Source organism: Columba livia, chromosome 3 (genome assembly GCF_036013475.1).
Source record: "Columba livia isolate bColLiv1 breed racing homer chromosome 3, bColLiv1.pat.W.v2, whole genome shotgun sequence".
NCBI lineage: Eukaryota > Metazoa > Chordata > Aves > Columbiformes > Columbidae > Columba > Columba livia.
The window spans coordinates 6,660,732-6,687,989 of record NC_088604.1 but is presented as its reverse complement, the minus strand read 5'-3'; the positions used below and the strand labels follow the sequence as shown (position 1 = coordinate 6,687,989).

At 40.3% G+C, this 27,258-nt stretch overlaps 1 protein-coding gene across 3 annotated transcripts in view; it reads left to right on the top strand.

Annotated features, from left to right (window-relative positions):
• The window catches only part of CLIC5 (chloride intracellular channel 5), an 86,516-nt gene that overhangs the window by 31,332 nt on the left and 27,926 nt on the right, over positions 1 to 27,258 (top strand). For all 3 annotated transcript variants that reach the window (XM_005512289.3, XM_065055717.1, XM_005512290.4), the window contains exons 2-4: positions 20,626 to 20,735; positions 21,064 to 21,189; positions 22,533 to 22,639. In XM_005512289.3, the coding sequence (XP_005512346.1) occupies positions 20,626 to 20,735; positions 21,064 to 21,189; positions 22,533 to 22,639 (343 nt within the window). The remainder of the gene's footprint in view (positions 1 to 20,625; positions 20,736 to 21,063; positions 21,190 to 22,532; positions 22,640 to 27,258) is intronic.

Genomic DNA, 27,258 nt, shown 5'->3' with positions numbered 1-27,258 from the left:
TATTCCAGCTTTTCTGAGCCACATAGTCCAGCCATGTAAATAGAGCATTTTAATTCTACCATGAGGAACTGGTGATATTCATAATTATTATTGCTTGTACTTACAAAGAGCCACTGGTATCCCCTGGGTGCTCTATGTTTAGCTGCTATCAAGCTCTGTTTCCATCTCTGGTAGAGCACGTCTCATCAGGCTCACAGGTTGTTGTGTCATGATTCAGTGATGACAGTGAAGCTCCAGTAACTGTCCCCAGGAAACTTTTATCGGCAATATAAGGCTCTGCTGTGGCTGTTCCAGAACAGCAAATGTCACAGAGATCGTTTGACATAACGTCCCAAAAATATACAGGGATCCTTTCCAAGAGAGCCAGTAGGAAGTACGTCTGCCTGTGCTCTAAAGCTAAATGTTAGCATATTAGTTCACCTGCCTATATCAAATATATTTTAATTGAAGGCTGTGCAAGTTTTGTATAAGATAACATATTGATCATTACAGCAGCAATATTACTTAGTGCTTGTACGACAATTAATTCTTCAAAATCTGGCAGGTATCAGCAAAATAATGCCAGCAATGCTCCAAACAGGTAACACAAAACTATTATAATATTTCCATTTTGCAGCTAAGAGCTCTGGTAGAAGACTTCAAATTAGTCTTTTTTTAGTAGAGTAAGATGTTAAAGGGCTATAAGTTTGTGTGTTAGTTATATACACAAATAAAACAAGGTTTCAACTATACTTCTTTTTCCCCCCAGGAAAGGCTGACTCAAAGGCATAAGGAGAATCAGCTGGAATGAGGAAGGATTTGGTTTTGTGCATTAGATTCCTACTGTGTTCAAATCTATAAATATTACGTGAACTAGGAAATAAGAGCAGGTACTTAAAGTGCCATAGTAGGTATTTTGAAAATAGCTTCAAGTGGTTTGTTTGACACAGTAAAGTTTAACACTGACAAAGTCCAATATAGATGCTTACTCCTTTTCCTTCCTTGACCCTTTTGTTTGCACTTCTGTACTGCTGACATGCAGTAACTCTCATCTAGATGCAATAACAGTGATATGCTTATGTACATCTGGAGCTAAAAGTGAAAAAGATTTTATTTTTATAGGTCTGATGAGATTAATCAGCATCATGTATTCCTAGCATGATATTTTTATATTAGATTTAAGAGTTGGAAATTATTACAGTGGAACAAAAGTAATTCAGAATACATTCAGCTGTGTTTTGAATATCCAAAGCCAGTAATTTTATCTAACAATACCTAAGGGTAGAACTTTCTGTAACTGATTACATTTACAGCATGTCATTGCTGTTTGCTATGCAACTTGATTGCGAGTTCACACGTAATGGTAGAACAGGTCCATAGGGTGTTTCCTCTGAATATGCTAAATTAAATGATTCTTTGTCAATGAGTATTATTCTGTCCCTCTCTGGAATAATTTCATAACTTATACTTTAAAGTGTTTATGATTTTACTGTTCTATATGTATCCTTTTTAAATGGTGTTTTTAACTGGCTGAAGTGGATCTTCCATGGTACGACACGGATGCCTCTTTGATTCAGTGACTCTGGTGCACCGCAGAAATTGTGTGGCTGCAATATCATAAGAGAAGCTGAACTCAGAAAAAAGCCTGGAACATGAACCATCTGAGATACCGTCCTGTAACACACCATAGCAAGATTTTGCCATGTTAAAATGGCTCCAGGTGTTGTCAAAATCCAAATCAACGTATTTTTGACATTTCACTCAGTGTTTCAGTGCTTTATGTTAATACATAGCAAAATCCACAGCTCCCACCAGGTGGAAACTCTGATTTTTTAAAATTTTTATTGATGTATTTTTTCTTTCGTCCAGCTCTAATCCAAATATGAAAAGGTCCTGCTGTGCAAATTCTGCAACTTGTTAAGTTCAGTAATATACGGGTAACCACCCAAGTTTGTGGGAGTCCTTATTGGCTTTTTTGCTCTTCTGCCTCCTTCAGTGACCTCGGGCAAGTTATTCAGGCCCTCCTCACCTTGAAAAAATGCTGATACTAGTGCTTTTCCACCAGCTGTGGACACATTGTGTGAGTGGGGAATATTCTTCACCCTTATTCCCAGCATGGCATCCCAAACACCGATTAGAATAGAAGAGAAATCTGTGATGGGATCAGACCTCTGATGTAGAACTGTCTCCTAACAAAGTATATTGAAAATGTTCATTTCCTGAACATAAAAGAAATCAAACCAGAGGAAATTGGACGTTTTTCTGCTGTCAGGTAGGGGCTGTTGGATGCTTTATTAAGCGTCAGGATATGAGCAGAGCTTGTGCAGCCGTGTTAGCACCGTGCTGTGCCCAGCCAGGTAGCGGAGCAATAGGGAGCTTCATTTAAACCCAGCCAGGTAGCGGAGCAATAGGGAGCTTCATTTAAACTGCTTTCTTTTTCAAATTCTCACAAGCATTCAGACTCATAAATTTAAACCAGTGTCCTAATCTCCATGATTTCTGTGTTGGTCCCCAGGGTACCCCGGTTCAACTTCTGCCTAAGAGGAATTGTAAATCTGGAGCTTGGGTGCTTCTCCAATTCTTTTCCCATGTACCTGGTTGCCAAAAGATGTTGAAATATCTCCGTTATATGTATTTCTGACAACTCTGCATAAAGCTGAGATAAAGCACTGATGGAGACCTATGTCAGGACCATTGTGTTATAATGATTTATTTGTGCTTCTGTAGGTAATTAGGAGTTGAACCTATCCCTGCTACAGCTACTTTGGCATAAATACATTATATTAAGGATGAGGTTGCTGAGATAGTGACAGTTTGCTATTCTACATCTTCATTCTTGATAGTCACTAATTTTGTGAACAGAACAGATGACAGAAGCCCATGGCATTCACCTGTATGCACTTGATGCAAAAGGTAATAAAAATGTTCAAAGCCTAATGTTCAAGGCCAAAGCCGATTTTAATTTACTTTAAGTTCTACAAAACTTAAATTTCACACATTTAAAACTTGCAAAGATTATATATGGTAGCAGTATTTTTTTTCCTCTCCTCATGTAAGTCAGGCTGTATAAAAGGCATTTCTTGATAATTTTTGTTGCTATTCTTTGTTAGTTTTTTGTTAGTTTTGTTAGTTTCCTCTGGACTAAGAAAAAATGTCATGACTTAATTCTCCATTCACTAGTATTTCATGTGTTAATACCTGTTCATGACAGTGGGAATGGAGTTCACACACAGAGGAAGTTTGCTTGGTTTAGGTATGGTTTTAGTTTCCTTTTCTCTTAATGGTGAAGATGCCGAAGCAGATATGAAAATTTCTAACTTCTGCTGCTAATAAAGCCTAATAATTATAATGTCTGCTGTTTGGAAAAGGGCTAATCACCTCTAAAGAGTGTGTGCTGCTGCAGGCTAGCAGTGAAGTTCAAAGTATGATGAGTTAATCCATAGAGATGAATGCTCCAGCTCAAAAAACACTGGGGTTGGACTGGATGACCTTTAAAGATCCTTTCCAACCCAAAGTGTTCTAGGATTCTATGATTCTAACTGTCTGCAATTCAGAAAAGAGAGTATAGCATGGATTTAAATGTTCAGCAGTTGCCTTTTTTATATTCTCTCTCTCTTTTTTTTTTTTTTAATAGAAGATCTATAACCTTCCTGGATGCTGATACCTATTATCATACTTAGACCCCAGTTCTGTGAAGGAGGTTGTGCAAGCTGTTCCATGCTTTGGCAGCCGTCTATGAACATGATTCTCTTTGCAAAATCCAGTCCCTGCAATAAAAATTCCAGAGGCTTCTTAGAGCAAACCTGAAGCACTTTTTGGTCATGGTCAGCACTTTCCAGGTGCAGAAGCTGAGAAGCGGTGGCCTTGTGCCAGGAGGTCATAGAATCATAGAAAGGCTTGGGTTGGAAGGGACCTTCAAAGCTCCCCCAGTGCCCCCCCTGCCATGAGCAGGGACATCTTCACCCAGATCAGGTTGCTCAGAGCCCCGTCCAGCCTGGCCTGGGATGTCTCCAGGGATGGGGCATCCACCACCTCTCTGGGCAACCTGGGACAGGGTCTCATTACCTACATTGTAAAAAATTTCTTTCTCATGTTTAGCCTGAATTTTCCGTCTTTTAGTATAAAACCATCACCCCTTGTCCTATTGCAACAGGCCCTGCTAAAACGTCTGTCCCCATCTTTCCTTTTGGTCCCATGCTCTGTCCTTTAGGCACAGTTCTCGTGTCTTTTTTTTTTGTACAACACTTAGCATGAATGATTCAGTGTTCATGTGCCACACCTGCTTAGTAGTTCACAGTAAATATTCCAATAATAAATACACAAATTACACTAGTCACAGCTATGCTTTTAAGTTTTTTTTCCTTTGCTGTCAGCAGGGAGGGGTTGAAGTTTAGATTATCGTTTGGCTGGCTATCTTAAATGCACAGAGAACTAATGTCTGTCATGACATTGGAAAAGATGTAGAGAAGAATAATTTTAAAGCTTAAAAAATATGTAAGGTTGCCATCCTTAAGGCAGTCTTTCTAATTTAGGTAAAAAGTCCAAACGTCACTTGATTGTAATAATAAATGTATCTGTAGGGGGCTTTTTAACATAGTGGTAACAAGTACAACAAGACATATTAATAGTTAAGGTCAGATATAGTCCAGTTGGAAATAAGCTTAATAGTAACCGTATAAATGATTAACCATTGGAATGAACCACCAAGGAAGTCGTGGCCTTTCTTCTTCTGGTTCAGATCAAGACTAGATGTGCTGTAAGGAAACACATATAGTTAGAGTCAATAAAGGAAAGAACAAGCCATAAAATCTACAAACCTGGAAGGCATTGCAAGAGGGGATGGCTTGGCTCAAGCACGGAAGAAATCTTTGATTTCCATGTGTCTGAAAGACAGCACAAACGGGTTTGAAGCCAGCCTGATATAAATGATGGTCAGAGACTGCTTGTGTGTCTTCAAATATCTCTTGGTGTCCTGGGTGTGATAATGGGATGTGATTAGTTTGGATGGAGGTTAAATAGAAATGCTTATCTTTGGATGTACAAAGGCCAGACTTGGGAAGAGCCTCCAAAGGCTGAGCAGATGCTGGCTTGGCCTGGGCTCTCAGTGATGGGCAGGACAGGTCAGACCTCAAGGGAGATGAAGGAAGAGGGAAACGGGCAGATACGAGAGCTGAATTCCTTTTCTGCCTGTCACTGCCTAAGTCATGGCACATCCTTGTGCCTTGGCTGCTTTTCTTATGAAACATTTGCACTGACGTTAATTTTAATATCCGTGTAGCCTGGTAGCTTGTCCAGCTAAAATTATAGAATCATAGAATAGTTTGGGTTGGAAGGGACCTTCAAAGCTCATCCAGTCCCACCCCTGCCATGAGCAGGGACATCTTCACCAGCTCAGATTGCTCAGAGCCCCGTCCAGCCTGGCCTGGGATGTCTCCAGGGATGGGGCATCCACCACCTCTTTGGGCAACCTGGGCCAGGGTCTCACCACCCTCAGTGTACAAAATTTCTTCCTCGTGTCTGTCCTGAATCTAGAATAGCACTTATTTTCTCTTTACATAGATGAATTACTGTAAAAGCTACTCAACCATTGTGGTTTAACTCCTCATAAAATGCTGAATTTATTCTCAGGTTGGGCGGGTGCTTCTCTATATCCCTTGTCAAGCTTGTCCTCCCCATGACATTTTAACACCCAAATAAATATCCTGAACCTTGCCACACATTTGACTACTGTTGTTTTGGGTGCTGGTGCTTGTCTGTACCTGTGTATTGTCCGAAACAAGTGGAATTCAGAGGAACCGGCCCCGATGGATCATCGCTATTGTTGCCGGTGTTTTTCTAGACTGATTCGATTTGTGTGGGTCAACAGGCACGCTGTGTTACTGCTTTCCTTTTGCTTTTAGCTGCTGAATGGGCAGCTTCAAACTGATACAAATGCATATCATGGGAGGAAATGATTTTCGTTCATTGCCCTGTGTTTTGTGATGAGCCATTGCTGCTGATTCAGTGCACAACTGAAGACCTGTTTGGTTTGTTTATTTTACTTATAATATTTTTTAAAAAGCTGTTCCTGGATGAAGAGGGGTTGAATCATTCTTGCATGTTACAGGATCTCTCAAAATAGCAGTTTCAGTTGTTTTTCTCTGCACCTTCGTTATTAAGCCTTTCCCCCCCTTTTTTTTGACTTCCACTAGTATTTACATAATTTTAATATTATTTTCTTCTCCTACTGTTGACTCGCACATGCAGTTTGCCAAGGAATGGTATTTTTGCCTTGATTTACTGAGCTGCCCTTTCTTGCACTGAGGTGCTCTAACTTCAAATTTTTGGTTTTGCTTTCCTTTTGAAGTCAGTATATCTGAGTCCTCCAGCTAAACTCTAGATCCAGTTCTAGAGCTGGTTCTTGTTTGAGGTTCAAACTTGATTTATTGCTTCCCTGCATTAAGCTCTCTCCCTGCTCCAAGATGGAGCCATGGGAATCTCCTCAGAGTGGATGAATATGATCTTTTGGGGTTTAGTTCATCTCCAAGTACTTATTTCTCTATACACCCAGTAAGTCTTATTTCTCACTATTCAATCTGTAATGAAGGAAGTTGAACACACATGTGAGAAGACTCGTTTCAGGTTGGGAAGTATCTACCAGCCCATCCTGGGATGCTGACACCCGCACCCTTTGATATGCATCTGCAGGGGACATCATCCTCTTACTGGGCTGGGCAGGACCTCTGCCTGATGGTTTGATGTTTATCTCCAAAGAGATGATTCTGCAAGGATAACAGTAAATTTTAAAAGTGCTGATGGTAGGCAGCTTCAAGTGCAACCTTGGAGAGCCTGGGAAGGATGTGACTGGGAGGGAACTTAGAGGAAGAGCCGTTCCACTCCCTTGACAAAGAGATGGACCTTGAAACATCGATGTTATTTTCCAGAGGAAGGACACACCTCTCCCCACTGACCTTGGCCACTGTTCCTCACCCCATCTTCACACGTGGCAGCGCTTTGCTGCTCCAGCCATGGCCAGGAGGATCTTTTCATGATTAGACCCTGGGCAACTCAGCCAGGCTGGGCACCAAGGATTTTACTGGGCTTATTTTTTAAAATTTAATAATTTATTCAATTTTTTGTTTGAATATTCTATTTAATTTGCTTATTTAAATATGTATGTAAATTTAGTTAAAGTCATATCCAAGACCTTTGAACACGAGTGCAGTTCGTAGTAATCACGTTGTGCCCTACTATCAGTCAGAGAGTTTTTGTATTGACTGGTGGCTGCCTGTTCATTTGAAGTGTGAATGTATAGGATTTGTCTATATTTGTTATTTTTCAAGACCCACTCGCGTGCTTGATACTTCACAATAATAAAAAAAAATCTCTGGTTCAGAGAGAACTGTAAGTAGACAGGAAAAAATAGCTAATTATTCAGAGCTTGTTCAGGTACTTGAGGGAATTTGGGCCAGCTTTATGCAAATGTATATATAATTTTCAGAATTTTTCTTGCCAAATGCTGTTTTCTCAATTACCTTATTAACTCAGGTGTTCTAATAAGTTTTTCTTGGTGGGTGCTTGGTGTGTGGAGTTCAAATGCCATTCTACAGATGGCTGACAACCTGCAAAATGGGAATACTGCCTTCTCCTGTCTGGACAGAGCAGGAACAGAGGAGAAAGCAAAAAGCTCTCTGAGAAACTTCCTAAGTGAGGCAGGGTGAGATGTTCTAGATATGAGGGTTAGACCCAATTGCTCACCTAAGAGGACAGCACCACAAAGTGGTAAGGTATGAATTATAATTGATTAACCCTACTTGGAAACGGATTAACCATGCCTGTTAACAGGTTGCACAACAAACTGTAAATATAAAGTAAATAATATAATTCACATGTGTAGTATAAAAATACAATATGTAATAAATGTAAATATAAAAGAAACATAAGATATAAATTATGTAATATTTTATATCAAATACAAAATACAAAACTTTAAATATAAAATACATAGAAGTGCTGTAGAACACTAGAAAGATTGTAGATTGGTAGCATGACATCTCCATTAAATGCACCTAGAATGAAATCTGGGTCCAGAACACAAGCACAAGTAAAGCACAGGAGGAAATCTGACCCAAACTCCACTCATGGGTCCAACTGTTTTTTTTCTATATACAACATTTGTCATACATTAGTTTCAGAAGTCCGTACTGTGAAATACTTGTCAATTGTACTTGTACTATTATACACACTTATTCAAAATTTCTCCGTAGCTTTTGGAAAGCATTACTGCACTTTTTCTTGAGCATTTTATATTGAAAATACAAATTGTTTTGCTTTTAGGTGAGTCACAAGGCATGTTTGCTTGCTGTTTGTGTGTACATCTTGAGACTCTTCTTTTCATTGTAGGTATTTACATTTACAAACCCAGAACTTGCTCTCTGTTTCTTGTTTAATGAAATATTCAGAGAGAGGCACATTCCCATTCTTTGGCTAAAAGAAAAGACAACCTGGTAACACCCCTTTAATGGCTAAATTTCTCTGTATATCTGTGTAAATCATCAGATGAACAAATACAACAGTTTTGACAGGTAAGAAAATACTAAAAGTGAAAAAAATATCCCATAAACTCTGTAATGATTTCTCTGTGAGTAACTGGGAGCCAGAAAATTTGTTTATATTGCATTTTTATTCTCATGGCAGTAAGGCTTAGTCCAAATGCTGGTAATATTGTATTGATAAATAATGAATTTAGTGAAGGTATCGTGGGTTACATTTGAAGTCATATCAAGATGAAAACATCAAACTGAAGACTAATTTGAGCCTGGGATGTGCTGCTCCTTTGCGAGGCAACTTGATCTGCTTTCGGTGAAAGTCATAAACATTCATTGGTCCTCTCCCACCCTCTGCACCTTTGGAGATGCAAAAAGGAGATAGAAAGACAAGTCCTGCCTATTGCAGGATAACTCCTGAGAGGTACCGATTGCTCTTTCATCTTAAATCAGTTGATTTGAGTGATGATAAATGAGATACAAAACGAGGCCGTCGAGGGCAGATTATGGCCTGTGCTGGGGTCAGTTGATGTGGCGGTAAATGCCCTTATCAGTGACAACCCCCCCTTTATTTTCAGTGCCTGCAAGTGACTCTCTCTTCTAATACTGCAAATAAAGCAGTGGAATTTCAATAAATAATTCAGCCCCAGATTTGATTTCAGGTTCAGCATTAACTTTCAGCACCTGGCTGCTGTTATTATTTGTTAGTCTGATATGCTGCTCAGAGGCATGGAAATTTGGCTGCAATTCATCAACATTTGTGGAATATGCTGTACGACCAGATTACTCTCCCTGGCTCAGAGATTTTTAGCGGACATTAAAATTCCAGATGTGCACAGATTTAATTTTTACAAGAAAAACTGCATGTGGGATTCTGGTGCTGTAATGGGAACTGGAGCTCTACATAGAGCTTGCTTCGGGGAAACGACTCCTTTATTTACACCTGATCTCTACTAGAAACAGGAATAATTTGACTATAATTTGCATTGTCTGTGACACCTTTTGACAATCTCTCTCATTTTATTTTCTGCATCTTTCCTGAGGGAATGTATCTTTTACATATCTAATCAGCTTTCAAGGTATAGAATCACCAATATTTGAAACTATTATAATTGGTGCCTTGTGAACAGCTAAAGCAGATTCGTTCCCAGATTCTTCTCCAGAGCCCATAAAAGCGCTTGTGGTTTTAATCACTTATTAGAAAGAAACTAGTGAATTCAAAATATGTCTGCTCTCACTGAAATCAGTGGAATATTTTTCATTAGTGGGACTATTTTGTATTAATATTGACTGTTATGAAATTAGATCAAGTGTATTACAGTATGACCATTAATAGCTGTGACAATAAAAGGCCAAAACCAAAATGTGACCCTGTAGGAATAGGCTTCCGAAATGTAGGACCTGCATTCTGTGTTTGCGCAGCATGAACAGCCATCCAGTCTGCATATGTTGTGGGATAACTTTATTAGGTCTTAAAAGAGGATTTGTAGCTTTCTTGTCCAACATCCTTACCTCTTCCTATGAGACAGACCGGTGTAGCCAGGATAACCAAGCAGTAGCTGATGCTTGAGCATCATCTCCATTGATGTTTACTAAAATTGTGATGTTTATCTGCGTACCTCTGACTCCCCAAAGCCTGTCACTAAGGTTCCTTCCACCAACCTAACTCACATACAGCAATGCAACTTATAGAAAAAAACACTCAAACATACATAAGCAATAGGGTAAGTTACCTTCTTTTAGCAAAATCCTGCAAACTCGATGTTTGTGGTCGACTTCCATGTGAGAGCTTCACTCTGCAATGCAAAAATAGGCCACTAGAGGGGATTTTACTACCACTCTATGTCTAGCATATGCCTATCCTGAAAAACCTTTCAAAACATATGTTCTAGTTCAACCACAAGATGTTGGCTTCAGGCTGAGCGAAATCTATGGTTTGTATTACTCAAAAGGTCGGGAAAGATTATTATAATTGTCCCTTCTGGCCATTAAAACTATGAGTGACATTCTGGTTCTGTCAAAGTCACAGGTGAAATTCCCATTGACTTCACTGGGGCCTGACTTTATCCTGGGCAGGTTGGAGGAAAGCACAAGTCTGTGACACCAAACACCGACAGCAACAACAACTTTGTTGTCAGAATCACGAATATATACTGTTAGAAAGGATTTAAAAACATGCAATGCACCCTCTCCACTCTGCAGCAGGATGAAATAAATCAAGACCAGTTTTACAAACTGTTGTGTTTTTTTTGATTTCTTCAAAGCTTCCTCTAATGCAGATTACACAACCTCCTTAGAAAGCCTGCTTTGTCTTTTATTAGTCCTATAATTACACTTGATTTTTTTCCCCTAAAGCCTTATTGTTGCAGATTAAGCAAAATACTTAATTCTATCTTCTGTGGGCATGAACAAGAATGAATCATTGTCCTCTTCATAAAACAGTCTTCTGCATACTTGAGGACTGTTATGTAGTGGTAGAATGTCATATGTACATCGTATTATCTTGTTGCTGTTGCTTGTAGGCGCATACCCTGGTGATTCATGTTGTTTGTGATTTACATAAAACCTCTCTCACTTCATCCTCACACCCTCACCAGCTATTTGCCATCCTGCATTTGTACATTGGATTTTATTCTTCTTACATCTTATATCTTGAGTTTTACTTTCCTAAATTCCATTTAAGTGATTGCAGACAATTTGTTCCAAGTTCTTAGCATCACTTTGGAGTCTACCCCTCTCCTGGGAAACACCAATAACCTCTGACAGAACTTGTTGCTGTCAGGAAATTATGTAGAGTTCTGTCTATTCCTTCCTCCGTTTTGCTAATGGGAACATTAAATATGACTCATCTTGTCATAGGCCTTTACGGTTCCTCTATTTGTTATGTGTTTCTCGACTAACAGAAAGCTTGACTATTACTAGTCCATAAGTATTTTTTCAACCACACTTTGCAGAGATTTCATACAAGTCCTGTTTCCCTACTTTGTTGATGAAAATACGATCTGGAGCTTATGTTGGAAACCTTATGGAAGTCAGCTTCTAAATACCTGCTGCTTCCTTTTTACCCACTGTGCTGGATACCCTGTCAAAGAACAACATTTTATTGATTTAACGTAATTTGCTCCTGATAAGTCCTTTTTTCTTCTCTTATCAACTTCACATCACCACATGTGCTTGTGAGCTTACTGTTTAATAATTTGTTCCAATATCCTTCTATGTGTTAAGCTTATATGTGTCATTTCTTGAGTTCTTTGGTTTTTGTTTGTTTCTGTGGACTCTCATTAGCAATGAGTTGCTGAAGATGGGTCCCCCAAAAGCAAAGCTTTTAGAAGCTGTTTGCTGTGGTTACAACCTGTGGCTGTTGTGTGTACACAGGATCCCGTGCCATGATACTGGTAAGTGATGGGGGCACAATTGCTTAATTAGCTTTGAAAAGGCTCAGGAAGAAGTGTAAAGATTATTATTTCTGTCCATCAAGCTAGGAAATAAACATATATATTTCCAGACCACTATGTACAGAAGTTTGTGCACAGTCTGCTAATGAGGGCTGAGATGAGAACAGCAATTTGGGGTTTTGAAGAATTGCTCTAGGTCTAAAAAACACACTTTAAAACTCTCACAGCATTATTGAAGAGAAGCTGTGGGTTTTCTGCAAGGAGGGAAACTGAAATAGTCTCAGGAATTTTGAAAGGAGCCCTACGAGCCCTGGCTGAGCTGCGTGGTGGCACCATGTTCTCTGAGCACTTCTCGTTGTCCCACCACCCTTCTCATCCTCTGGTTGCGCTGTGGTGGGGTGGCCACAGACCAGGACTCCAGGAGTATTTGCCAGGTGGTTTGTCCGAAGCCATTGCACTTCTCCACTAGGTATTTGTCATATCCCAAGTGTGCTCCTCAAAAGAGTGTTGCTCCAATGGAGATGTTTTTTTTCAACACTCATATTCATTTTTTGGCCTAGTTGCTCAAGAAACTCACCGTAAGGGATGCTGCCAACACAGGTCTAGAAAATTCTTACCAGGACTTTTTAAAACAGCTTTTTCTTCTGATTGGCTCATGGCCTGATTTTCCAAGTATGGAGAGTTGATACTTGGGAGAAGTCATCTGCCTTCAGTTGTCTCACAGGATCTGAATCTGCCAGTCACTTCAAAAATGTCAGCCTTTAGCCAGTATTTTGCTGACATTAAAAAACTGCTTATAAGTGCAAGATGTGCTGTATGTGGTTTGTCGCTATGATACTGCTGGTGTTACTTAATGACTCTCACTCTTCTAGGGGCTTTTCCCCTATAGATCACCATTTGAAAGTCAGATTTGGTATGCAGAAATTCCTTCCAGCAAAGCATGATGAAACACGGTTTCCTTGAACAAACAAACAAAACCAACCTTCAAAAAGGTCTCATCCTTGATTCAGGAATCACTATACGTATTTTGGTGTAGAAGGTTTCATTATAGTTCCTATTTCCTTTGATTATTTACTATCAGTTTCTCATTAAGTTGAACACGTGCAACATATACAAATATAAAGGAGAACAAAATAATGTCTTGGTCAGGGTGTCAGATCACTCTGTGCTTTTCTACTATGTTGATATTCATCAAGTCATGGGCCTCCAGTTCTTCAATGGAATAGCATGAATAATTTTCACATGCTGAATATACCTACCTGTGACTAGTCTGTAATTTCATAAATCCAAACTGTACATGACTGGTTGGAGCTCTCAGGTTTTGCAAAGTTTATTAAAAAGCAAAATTTATTCCATGCAGAACATGTACAGTGGCCAGTGGCTCTAACAAAACAAACAAAAAAACCCCAAACACACAAAAACAAAACCAAAAACTTACAGGTTGATCACTGTGCATGTAGCTATTCTACAAGGGGACCTCAGTGGATGTGGCAGATGAATCTGCTCTGCACCAGATGCATGAACCAGCTTGGGTCAAGTGATCTTTAACTATGAACTTCCCAAGTCACCATGAAAGGATCGTTAGGAAGAAGCTGACCTATGTGACCAATCCCTTCCTGCCCATGCTGCCATTCACATGAATATAAAAAGCTGGAAGATTATGGTTTTCCAAACCTAAAGAAAATATTTTTCGTGACTTAACTACTGATGCCCATGGGGATTCCAACCTGCAATTCCACCTCCTGGAAATCCTGACTGTTTCAAGAGTACAAATGCATCCCTCCCAAAGTTTGCAGAGATTTGAGAAGTGCAACAGCAGCTCCTTGGAGATCCTCAGCCCTCCTGGCATGCTGCTCCACCAGTTTGAACCGAGTGTAGCAAGCCGGTTCCCTTAAAATTGGCTGGCTTAAGCTTATGTGCATCTATAATATATGTCTGTATGTATGCCAGACTTGGACAACATTTTGGCTGGCTTTTGGGGAGCTGGCTAAAGAATTTCACCACTTCCTTTTTCATTTTGTTACTACTCTGACAGTCTTTCTAGCAAATGCTCTATTTTTATTTGACGTATATGCACATGGTCCATTTCCATGTGTGTGTGCCTAGGAATATATTCCTGCTCTATCTTGCCCTCCCTGCAAGGAGTTTCTCCTTGCAAAGGGAAATCTCGGATGAAGTTAAAATGCTGCACAGCGAATTTATTACTGTTGTTATAGGCCCCCATTCAGGAAAGTACTTAAGTATGTGCTTAAGTCCCGTTGAAATTGTCAGGAATTAAGAACACGCTTAAAGTTAAGCATATACTTCCTCTGAACTGGGATGTATTTCAGCACATGCTTAAATGCTTTCCTGAACCAGAGCCACGGTCAACATCAGTGTCCTGCGATACACGGGACTTGTGCTACAAGATTTAATTCTTACTTGAGACCTATCAGCGCTGCTCCATGAATATACACTTCACTTTGCTTGCCTCTCCATTGGTGGCACTCCAAACAGCTTACTGGCTTTTACATTTGGATGAGAAGTTTTGAAAGCAAAGAGACAAGAATCTGGGAAAAAATGATCCTTACAAAAGCAATACCTTGGCATGTCTGATCGCATGTTGCAGCCAATGATTTTTCCCCACAATGGAGATTTGTGCTATTGTGTGTGTGGTATAATTACTAAGACAGATTTTTTTTTTTTTTAATGGCACAATAAATAGGATATTTCTTGGCTTGTTCTTCATTTTGAATAGGATTTTCACTTCCCCTTTGGGTTCTGAGGGTAAGGAGAGTAAGTGTCAAATGCAGGCGTTTTCCCAATCTTAAACCAGTGAGGGTGTAACCATGTGTAATGTGAGTCTAGATTTTGATCGTAGGGATGATGAAATCAAATCCCTCTTTAATCCTCACTGGGAAACATTGAGGTGAATTAGCCTGCCTGATTTTGCTAACTTACTACAACGCTTTTGAAAAAGACATTTCTTGTAGTGTCATCAAAAATATCACCCTAGTTTACCACCGAGGCCAAGAGAGCACTGGGCCATTGTGAGGAATGCCTCCATGCAATGAAAAATGAAAAGAGAAAGAAAATAAAGAAAAACATATATATTATTTTCCTGGAAAAAAGTGCTTTCCAATATGAAATTCTTTCCAGTGCTGCTAGATGCTTAGTCATTATTAATGATGGTATATTTCTTTAAAGCTGCTATATTTTGGGAATAACTGGAAATGAGACTTGTTTTTTTTTGCCCCCTTAAGGTTAGTTAAAATAATATCCAGTTGTCTGTGTGCATTGCAGTCACTGTGCATGTACCAGCTGGAGTATTTTTGGAATAAATGAGGAAATTTATTCTGGTTATTTTATTTATAGCAAAGTAGTAGCTCAAACTTGTGAGGAGCTCCCAGTTCACATCATTCAGTTGTGCTCTGCAGTGGTTGGAGGCTCCTCATACTACTGATACTTTACGAAAATATTTGGCATAAGCTCATAAAATCACGGAGACGTCTTTTTCTTCCCACCCTGAAACCCTCTTAATTTTGTTCCTTGGTGATGGGTCAGTATGTCCCCCAATGTGCACACAAATATCTTTAAGGTTCAATTAATTCATTAAAAATAGCTGAAGTATTTAAGGAGGAGCACCTTATAAATAATAAAGAAGAACCTCTTGCTCATTGTTGTCCTTACCCAGGCAGATCACAGAATCACAGAATCACAGTATCGACTGGGTTGTAAAAGACCTCAGAGATCATCAAGTCCAACCCTTGGTCCAACTCCAGTCCGTTTACTAGATCATGGCACTAAGTGCCATGTCCAATCTCAGTCTAAAACCTCCAGGGACGGTGAGTCCACCACCTCCCTGGGCAGCCATTCCAATGCCTGACCACTCTCTCTGTAAAGAATTTCTTTCTAATATCCAGCCTAAATTTCCCCTGGCAGAGTTTAAGCCCATGCCCCCTTGTCCTGTTGCTAACTGCCTGGGAGAAGAGACCAATCCCCACCTGGCTAGAACTTCCCTTCAGGTAGTTCTAGAGAGTGATGAGGTCACCTCTAAGCCTCCTCTTCTCTAGACTAAACAACCCCAGCTCCCTCAGCCTCTCCTCATAGGTCTTATGTTCAAGTCCCTTCACCAGTTGTGTTGCTCTTCTCTGGACCCGCTCCAGCACTTCAATGTCTTTCCTGAGCTGAGGGGCCCAGAACTGAACACAATACTCCAGGTGTGGCCTCAGCAATGCAGAGTACAGGGGAAGGATCACTTCCCTTGTCCTGCTGACCACACTATTTTTGATACAGGACAGGTGGCCTTCTTGGCCACCTGGGCACACTGTTGGCTCATGTTGAGCTTCCTGTCAGTTAGTCCCCCCAGGTCCCTTTCTGTCTGACTGCTCTCCAGCCACTCTGCACCCAGCCTGTAGCGCTGCAGGGGGTTGTTGTGACCAAAGTGCAGCACCCGGCACTTGGCCTTACTGAACTTCATCCCATTGGAATCAGGCCATTTTTCCAGTCTATCCAGATCCCTCTGCAGAGCCCTCCTGCCTTCCAGCAGGTCGACACTCCCTCCCAACTTGGTGTCATCAGCAAATTTGCTGATGATGGTCTCAATCCCCTCATCTAAATCATCAATAAAGATGTTAAGCAGGACTGGACCCAACACTGACCCCTGGGGAACACCACTAGTGACTGGCCGCCAGCTGGATGCAGCCCCATTCACCAGCACTCTCTGGGCCCGGCCCTCCAGCCAGTTCTTAACCCAGCGTAGAGTACACTTGTCCAAGCCATGGGCTACCAGCTTTTGCAAGAGTATATTATGGGAGACAGTGTCAAAGGCCTTGCTGAAGTCCAGATAGACCACATCCACGGCTTTCCCCTCATCCACCAGCTGGGTCACCTGATCATAAAAGGAGATCAGGTTGGTCAGGCAGGACCTGCAAGCAGCTGCTATGATGGTGGGCTTTCCTGAAGTGATTATACTGAGTTCCATGCAGGACCTTGAATGAATGGGTGTGAAGTACCTGAACAACTGGAAGTTAAGCAGAAAAGCATCTTTTTTTAGTAGGTAAACTCATAAAAATAAGCATGTGTGAAGCAATGGGAGCAGAACATGGTGTTTCCAAGATGGAGCAAAATAATTTTCTAGAAATTCTACCTCTGCAAGCTCCAGGCTTTTCTATTGCTGGGGTCCACATTAATCCCACCTAAATTCAGATACTCATCAGATTCAGTCAAAGTGAAAGCTGGCAGTTTGGATGTGCACTTTAAAACCCCTCTTTCCTTGATCCTACTGCCCACAAAGCCTCATGTCTATCCCTAGTTGCAATCATTAAATCAGAAAAATCCAGTGTTACTGGCAGAGAGAGTGCATATATCATCCACTTGCTCCTTTTTATAAGCAGTTGATCAATTTTGCTATGCTTCAGGGAAGCTTTTGTGCTCATTTGTGAATAACAGCAGGGATAAATGGTGTTTCTCCAGCTTGTCAATTATTTGTTCTGTTCCTTCCATCCGCTGTTTGAGTTCTTGATCTTGACGAAGGTATTATTTAATTCCTTCATTTCTGAGCCCTTAACCTTGGACAGATACATAATAGGCTTGTATTTAGGCACTCCCAGGGTGCTTTAAGCAAACTGTTTTTCTTTGAATCTAAAAGTGACTAAGCCTGGGAAGTTCTCTGTTCTTCCTCATCTCCTCCTGGTAGTTAACAGACTTCACAAGGGATCTTGAGACATTCTGATCAGCCTTTGAAGTTTTTACCTACTAAGGTTTTGCTCTTTCTGAGTGCTGAATGCTGAATTACTGACTGTTATGAGAAGCAATGAGTAAGGATTCATAAAACTGACAGAGCTTGACTTATAATTTCTGCAGAAAAGTAGGTGGGTAAATTGTGTTGTTGGGGAGATTTTGATTCTGCTCCCTCCTCTGTCACCACTTTGCCTTCTGATTTGTGGCAGCGTTTTCAGTTGTGCCAGTCACATGAGATCAAAACCCATGAGTCAGACTCCACCCAAATCATGAGCCTGGCTTCCAGATCCAGGAGCTTTGAACAGAGATCATACTCGACTTCTTTCTTTAGTTTATCTTTCATTTCTGGAATTTCCTCTGTCTTTTACCAGTGTGTCTCTAGCAATTAATGTTTCCCACTCTTTTGGAAGTGTTGGGAAGTTATTTTGACCATCTGGGGCTGTTGGAGGCCTCATTTGACCTTCACAATTAATTTTATTTTTGATGTCTAAATTAATCTTATTTATTCCAGACTCTGCATCTTTCTCTTGTCCCAAATGACTGCTTCATCCCTTCACCTCACACGACCCCTCATTTCTGTGTCTTTGTTGCCATTCATCTGCTTTGTTCCCCCAGTAATCATCTCTGGTCTTGAGAGAGGTTTTCAGTATTGCCTTGCAGGATGGAGAATGTGTAAAAAGATGCAGAGTGACCCTTAACCTTTGTATGAGAATATATAATTAAAGAGACCAGGGAAATGGTCTCCCTGAGTGTCTTTCCTGAAAAAGGTGAAACTGATACTTGCAGCACAAGAAGAGGATGGTGAGGAAGGCAGGAGATTGTCTCCATGCAGGATGGAGACCTGCAGGAGAGCTGGAACTTTGCATGTTGTTGTGAGACAAGAGCCCTCTGCTCACAAGGTATTTATAGGACTTGGCAAACCAGGGGTTTGCAGTCACTTTGAAGGGATTCAGGTGAACAGTGAATCAAGATTCAATGGATTTATAAGCCAAAGTAAATCCAGGAAAACTAAGATGATAATCAGCCCTTCTGTCTGCAAGCTTTTGCCCTCTAATTCAGTCATCAATCTGCTTTTCTTTGAATTTTAGGTTTGTAATATATAGTTTGCAGACTCCATTAGCCAACTCTTTTATGAAAGTTATGGTTATGATTGAGATGGTGAAAATACCAAGGGAAAATTTGCTGTCCTACCCCTGTTTTCTCCTATAGCATTTGCTTCTTTTCAGGAAGGGTAAGAAGTTAAAAGTTCTTGGCAATGGTGTAATAAGCCAAAGCTAAAACAACAAATATGACTTTGCAGGAATTATGGCATGTGATGCAGTGGTGCCACGTATTCCCATGGTAACATTGTCATTGGTTTGCCATGAAATTTGCAGAACAGACCTAACTATTTAATAAAATTTTGCAAAACTTGGATGCTCACAGGTCATGCCGATGGTAAAATGCATCTTCTCTTGCTCCTTCTTGTGCCATACTGTTCTTTCACCCACACTGTTTGCTGGTTCTTGCGTATGCCATGTGGCAGGAATATTGCAGAAGCATGATTTCAGGTAAAAGTGCAGCCAAACTCTCCCCCCATATCCAAATGCTTCTAGAGTCCGAGTGCTTGAAACCAAATCTGAACCCAGAAAAAACTCTTTACATAGCCATAAACTTTATGATGGACTGTCTCCAATATTTGAATTCTTACTCTCTCCATATTTTGGTTGATGGAGAATCTGGAATTTGTTTTTAAACCCAGAATCATCAAAGGCTGAGTTCAAGACACAAGCAAGATTTGTGATGCCTACCAGAAAATCTTTCAGCTAAACATTTCACAAGCAAGGCCTGAATGTGTAGCAACTGGACACGTCTCAAAATGTTCCTAGTTGTGCTGTGAATATCTCATATAATTTCAATAATTAGAAGTGATTCCTTCTTTAAGACAGAGAAATGCTACCTCATGGCTTGAATATTAATAAGATAAAATTTATGAGAGAAACAGAGTAATATAATATTTTCTCCAAAGGAAAAGGGCATGTGTTTGTTTAGCTCTTTCATCAGCCGTCTTCAAGCACACACAGTGTGCATAAAATACAGTTATGCAACCCATGTGGGTCAACAACGGAAGGTTGGTTGCTTCACCAGGATTATAAGAATCTTTTAAACACAATGGTACCACAAATTAAAATGGAAATCTATCAAAACCATTATCGTCCTGAAAGCTTTGGCCACAAGCATAATTATTGTAGAAGGATGTTGTCCTTGGATGCAGCTTTGGCTGGGTTCAGCTAGTGTTATTTGTATCCCTCCATGGCTCGAAGTCAGAATTTACATGGCTAAGGACCATAAATTTTTAGAGAAAAAAACAGGCTGTTTCCTCCATGCTAACACTAGCAGTTTTCTATTGGTTTGCAGTGGGTTGTAAGCAACTCATTAGGTACTAGAGATAGGAACAGCCTGAATGTGGTGGCTGAAATCTGCCTTGAACTTTGGAAGGATTCAGATGGAGATTTCCGTCTGGATTTGGTTGTTTTTGTCTGAGTCTCTTGCTTTACTGGATGTGAACAAGAATGAGTGACTGTGCAATATGCTTGGGTTTAAATCTAGACCTGAAATTCCACATTTTGGGTAATAAAACAGTGAAGCAGCTCTTGAGCTGCAGTCCACAGACTTAAATAGAGCAGAAAACCTGTCCTGAATTTTATAGCAGGCAGTCCTGTAAGGATCAGAGTAATTGAAAGAATATAGGGTCTGTTAGATGTTGCTCGCCATCAGCAAGGGACACATCTCCTTTAACCAGAGCTGCCCTCAGGAGAGACACCAGGTTGCTTTCTCAAGCTCCTGACGAAGGTTGAATCCTGGACTAACTCCATTTTTGTGTTGATAATAAATTCTATTAAATAACAGGCACTATCAGTTATTTTTGAACTGGCTGTTTTTCTTTCCACATCCAATTTTTCACCCTGAGGGAAGTAATTGACTAACATGTTTGAAATCTATTTTCTTCTCTCCCCATCCCTCAGGCTGGTATCGATGGAGAGAGCATTGGGAACTGCCCATTCTCCCAGCGACTCTTCATGATCCTGTGGCTCAAAGGAGTTGTGTTCAACGTCACCACTGTTGACCTAAAAAGGTAAAGATTGTTCAGTTTGATTGAAAATAGTGATATGATCCAGTGTTTTCCCTATAGAAAGGCCCCACCAAGTTCAATCAGGTTTCTGTCTAGCCTAGAGAGTCAGTGGTGCACAACAAAATAGTTGGGATTCAGATTTGGGCTTGTTTAATTTTTTCACTTGTGCAATGTTTTGATATTAAACAGGGTGCTTGAGTTAGTTTCAAAGTCTTCTAACCACAAACTACATTTAAAAAAAAGGACAAACTGATTTTGTAGGAACTATAAATATCCGTGCAACTACCTGAACATAAAGGTTAGTGATTTCCTGACTTCTCTCTCTCTGCAGAAAACCAGCTGACCTACACAACCTGGCTCCTGGGACCCACCCACCTTTCTTGACCTTTAATGGAGAAGTCAAGACAGATGTTAACAAGATTGAGGAATTCTTGGAAGAGACTCTTGCACCTCCAAAGTAAGAACTTGGGATTTTTTCAGTCAATATTCCATTTCCTAGGAATGAAAGATGTCCTAAGAGGAGTTCCTAAAAAGCACTCCTTCCTACAATCTTTACTTACAGGAGTAATATTTATTTATGAAATTTGCTGGCTTCAGTGAGATGACTTCCATGTGTGAAGGTTACTTGTATGACTAATAACTGCAGAATGTTTTCTCTGTACACATTTCATGATGTCCTTGTATGCAGAATTAAGGAGACCAATACTAGAAAAATTGTGTAGGGGTCTGGTGTCCACATTTTACAAAGCTAAAAATAACTTCGAATAGATGCCAAGAATTGCCACACAAAATATCTGTGCCAGGAAAAGCATTTTACAGCACAAAACTGGAAGTTTCCGACCTGTATGGTGTATTAGAAAGGTTGGAAAGGGAACTGATTACAGAGTATGAGAGGCTCCAGAGGCAGGAAAGTGCTAATTATTGTAGTAAAGAAATGACAAAAGCCCATGACTGGAAGTTATAACCAAACTAATTTGGATTAGAAACAAGACACAGATATTTTTTCAGTATGGATGATTAACCCTTGGAACTAGCTACCAAGGAAAGGCTTGGATTCACCAGATATGCCTTAGTTAGTCAAACATTTTGGCCTTAATACAAGGATAATGGGAAAAAAAAAGTTGGCTTGTGTTTTGTTTTGGACTTTAAAATCTATGAATCAATGAAAATTGGCTCAGTTCCTTATGGAGTCTTTTACCTCCAACTGAATCAGCCAGTCCTGAGGCAAGAAATCAGATATTTAAACTTTCTAAACTCTGGTCCAAGACCACAGAAATCAGTAGGAGTCGTCAGCTTGTGTTGGTCTCTCAAATCAATATGTTCCTTTGCACCAGATGTCTATAAAAACAATTCAGAGACTGAAAACTTTATGTTCCTTCACCTGGGTAATACTAACATGCCTTACTATTACATCCTGGAGTACATTTTCAGCGTAGAGAATTAGACACGACTGCCATTCATAATAGAGAGAGCTGCCTGCCAGACTGCCCTGCACCTTTCTGGAAATTTATGGTTCCTTCTGATTAAAGGCCACTGTATCTTGGATTGCGATCACATAAAGCACCAGCGCAATTACTTTTGTCATGAAACCATCCTTGTGTAACTATCCAAACGCCTGCCTTGACAGACACAGGTATTATTAAGAGGGACTTGCCAAGCTGTTGTTTTGAGATAAATGACAACATTAATTGCAGTTCCTTATAGAGGGCTTTTTTCTTTCTTCTTGTAAATTGTATTTCTAATCATCACTATGTTGCTGGTAACACGATGTTACTCTCTGTGCTGCTTTGCCCTTTTCAGGTACCCAAAGCTGGCTGCTAAGCACCGGGAATCAAACACTGCTGGAATTGATATCTTCTCCAAATTTTCTGCATACATCAAAAATACCAAACAGCAGGATAATGCTGGTGAGTAGGATCATTACCAAATGTGCCAGGCAGTTTGTGTACTTGGAACTGGAATAACTTGCCATTCTCCCATCATTTTGTTGTAAGCTCTGTTCATATGGCATCAGATACTGCTGCTGATCAACTTGAGTTGGTAGATTCAGTGGCCTCAATTCACATGTCCACAGCCAATTCAGACTAAATTTATACTTGTAAATAAAGCAGATTACAGAGCATTCAGTAGCCCCTTTACCAATTGCCATTGGTACCATGACGTGGCTCCTGGCCATACAGCCCTCACCTGAACAATATCCCACACTGCTTAGTGGAAGTGACTGGTGGCCTGTGCTACCTCCTCTATTCAGGCACTATTTAGAGGAGTGTGAATTGACTGGACCCAAACCCATGCTAGTACTTAAAAATTAGCAGTGAATGACTGGGTGGGGGCAACCGATGCCCTGACCCTTCACAATTCATCAGGTGTGGCCATCAGACTCTTGACCCACTTATCTCATGATTACATTATGCTCTAATTTGTTCATATAAACTGAGTTATATGAAGATATTTAATGTAATTAAGTAAAAGAAGTGGCTTTAAGAAATGTAATTGTACTCTGTAAACTGCAGAATTTCCCGCACATGTTTTGTGTCGAAAGAAATACCCCTTCCCCAAAGCTGGAAGCCAGGCATATTTACATGCATCCTACACTGACTTTGTAATGAAACTGCTTTTCTTCTCCACATTCCTTTCCCCTCAGAGAGGCAAGACTTCAGCTAGTCTGAGCTCCTGTTGCTCCATGAAATCTAATGGATTTACACTGCCTTATCCCTCGAGAGGATCTAGTAGAATATTTGCAGTCACTCACTGATGTACATCTTACCTTATATTGCTAGTTTCACAGACAGACACTTAAGGCATGTTAAACACCACACGCTTATATGATATCATTCAGAGAAGACTAGATTATTTCAGGTTTCAGCTCTGCCACAGATTTCATCTCGGTGATTATGTTTCATTGCCTGGGGCTGACCCATGAGATGAAAATGGGTAAATGATGATTTATGTCAGATAGCAATCTGCTCTGTAATATTTTTGCGTTGTTAACAGGAGGAAATAATTATAGTGCCTCACTTCTCAGGGATGTTAAGAAGTTATTTTTTTTGTCTGATGCTAATGGGATGCTCATCTAACCTCTGTAGGAAGTTGTAAAAGGAAGATAAATTAAGAGTTAGACTAAATAGATGTTAGAGTGAAAAATAAAACATCTTGGCCATTTACAAGGAATTTTTATGGTCTGCTCCACAACTGTAAATCTTAAATTCAGCAGTTCTGCCCCTTGCGCTGTAAAACAGCCATAGGTGTATGTCCACATGCATAATCCCAATGTGTTGCTTCTCAGTGACTCTGCAGTATGCAAATCCCCAGACTCATAAGGGATGGAAGATCCATCCAGTAATAAAAGGCTGTCCTGGAGATGTCTGCAGCTGGCTATAGCCAGAGATGGAATTCAAGGTGGGATACCTGCTACTGTGAGACAAGGAATCGAACCCTGCAATGCGCTCATGACCAGGTTTCTCCATTTTTACTAGCTGCTGCATGATTAATGAGAGCTTTCCTTGGTCCTGCCTAGCAAACTCTTGCTTTAGATACTCTTGAAATTGAAAGGAAAATACTTCTCAATGGCAGCTGAGCACACCAAGGTTACAGAGAAAAGAGGTGTTAAGCTGCAGGACAGAAACAAGCTTTGCTCCCTGCAAACATCCTGGCTCCGTTTCCTTAGCTGATTCATGCTCCTGTGATATCCAGACATGTTGTAATCTCCCAACATACTCAGCTTTCCTCTTTGAAGCAGAGAAGAGCTTTTAGCTTAATTTTTTACAGCTGGAGTGCTGCAATGCAAGGAGAATAAAGCAGAGATGAGCAGAGTATAAGTAGTACCTACATGTTCTTTCTATCAGGGGAATAAAGTACCTGAGGACCTCAGAGTCCTTGGGACTGTCAGGGCAGACTTATACAGAGGGAGAAGTAGAACTCAATTTCAGCAAATCGACTTTCAGTTTTGAAGGGTTAAGCAAGAATAGCTTCTCCCTTACCCCAGGGACACTGTACTCACTTTCTTATCCTGTTCATCTAAACCACAGCAGTTATTCTGCAGGTTGATTTGGATGGCATATAATGAGTTAATATGAAGTTAGTTGTGATAGATTGCTTGAGCAGTGGAAAAACTGTGTGGAAAAAGGAAAGGACAGCCCTACTGTATACATATTTCCTACTGAACTTACTCCTTTTTTGATTGGTACTTTTAAAAATTGCAATATCAATCAAAAAAGGGAGACTGGTGCTCTGGCCCTGATCCCATACATGTCATTTTGCACCAGGTTCTGATGTTTTATCTTTCCTGTATAACAGCAGGAGTAGTTGTATATAATTCTGTAATTATAAAAGGCATTTTATAAACATAAAATGTAATTACGTAGGAGAATGTCCTTTCCCTTATTTCCATATGAGCAGGTGAGATCCAAAAAGAAGAGAGATTAGCTGCTTGTGGATATCTTAAATGATTCCTATGCACCTCAGCTCTCAGATAAAAGTAACACATGTCTCATAGTCATCCTCTGTATTGGCTCCTAGCTGCAGCTGACCCAAGTGCTTGGGTTAATCTGGAAAGCCATACCAGTGACACCAGTTTCACATGATCAAAATACACAAATAGAAGAAGACTTGTTAATAAATCAAAAATAGAACGGAGAATCCAGACCAGTATATAAAAAATAATTTTAATTTCCTTTTCGTTGTGAATAGGGGAGTGCTGAATACCAAGTAAGCTAAACCACCAAACATCAAGTTGTTTAAATTATGTTCTATTAACTTGGGGTGAGGGAGGTTAATTCATTAATGCGTGGGATACCAGTCTGGGAATTTGTAGAATCAGCCTATCTCTGGCTGTGAGAATGTGGATTAGGTGCAATTATATATGATCATTCTTTGTAGCATATTGGTTTAACAGAGATCGTGTGGTCTGTGTAACATGAGCTCTCACTGTGGCTATTATATCTTCATGGAAAAGTGGCGTGAAGTGGCTGGGATAACTAATGAGATTTATGCAGTATGAGGATACTGGATGTGAGAATTAATGAGAACCTAATGCATGCTGAAGATAAGCCCGAGCTGGTGTTCCTCCCCGGAGGGTTTACAGTCAGGGCCATGCAACAATTTCAGACTTCAAGTGATGCCATCACTTGGATATATCATTGCAAGATTTCCTGTCCTGTGAGAGTCAATGAGAAGACACTGAAAACCGAATCTGTAGCTTTTAAGTAGCTAAATGATTATTTTTTTTTTCTGTCGGTGCAAAAGTTACTGAAGAAAACAAGATATATAATTTCCTGGTTTAGCGTGTGTCTGAATCCTTGCATGTAAATGAATAGACACAATGATATGAATGTCTGTTTGTTTCTAAGATTGTGATACCCTCTGCTGGCAAATATGTGAATATATAAAGCAAGCAGCTTTACAACCGGGGCTGAAACATCCCCTTAACAAAATAGGCTTCCTTGTATCAAGACAGTTTCTTCTTAGACTGCAACATTGTCAAAAAAGAAGTGTTTCATAGTAACCTATCAATTTTGAAAAAAAAATCATGGAAAAATTGTTTTTTTTTTTTTTCTGTATGAGTTAAAATCACTTTGATTTAACATTACAGAGAAAAATAGTGTTTTTATTTTTCTGGGTTAGTGCAGTACTTCATTAGCCACATTATGTTTTATGCCTGGCATAGGAGCAGGTGATAACCTTCTTCTGGAAGTATGTATGGCAATATGTTATTGATCGTGATTCATTTACTTACCGAAGGTATTTGGCAGCCAGGCTGCCCTGATTTAATAGTTCCCTGAATTTCTGATGCTTTTTTTCCATCTTTGTTTTCCTAACTTTTCTGTCTTATAATATAAAAATGTTGAAAGGTTTGGAACGGGCTGGCGAGGGCTGTAAGCCCAGAAGCAAACATGCTCATGCCATATCAAAGTCCCACCACTTTTAAGCTTCTTGAAAGGGAAGGAATTGATTCCAGATTCTCAGGATGTGGCAAGCTGTGTTTAAAGAAAGTGTGTGCATTTATTATTTCAAGTCAGTTGAATTACAACGGGCTTGATTCCTTCCACCCCCCATGCCACTCGATAATTTTATCACAGGCTTCTCTGAAGGAGCCATCTCCTCATTGCAGGATTAGATCTCTGCCTGTGTTCGATGGCACAACTGGGTTATTCAGTCCTGCAGCCATTGCCACCAGACTTCACTGCTGGTACTTGGGATGGCAAGTCCTCCTTCACACAAGAACAGGAATCCTTGAGTGAGTTGAGTTTGTTCAGCCTGGAGAAGAGGAGACTGAGGGGAGAGCTCATGGCGGCCACAGGGGAGGAGGAGGGACAGGCGCTGAGCTCTTCTCTTTAGTGACCAACAACAGAACCCGAGGGAATGGCAGGAAGATGTGCCAGGGGAGGTTCAGGTTGGACATGAGGAAAAGGTTCTTCACCCAGAGGGTGCTGGACACTGGAACAGGCTCCCCAGGGAGGTGTCACGGCCCCAAGCCTGACAGTGTTCAAGAAGAGACTGGACAACGTCCTCAGACACATGGTGTGAA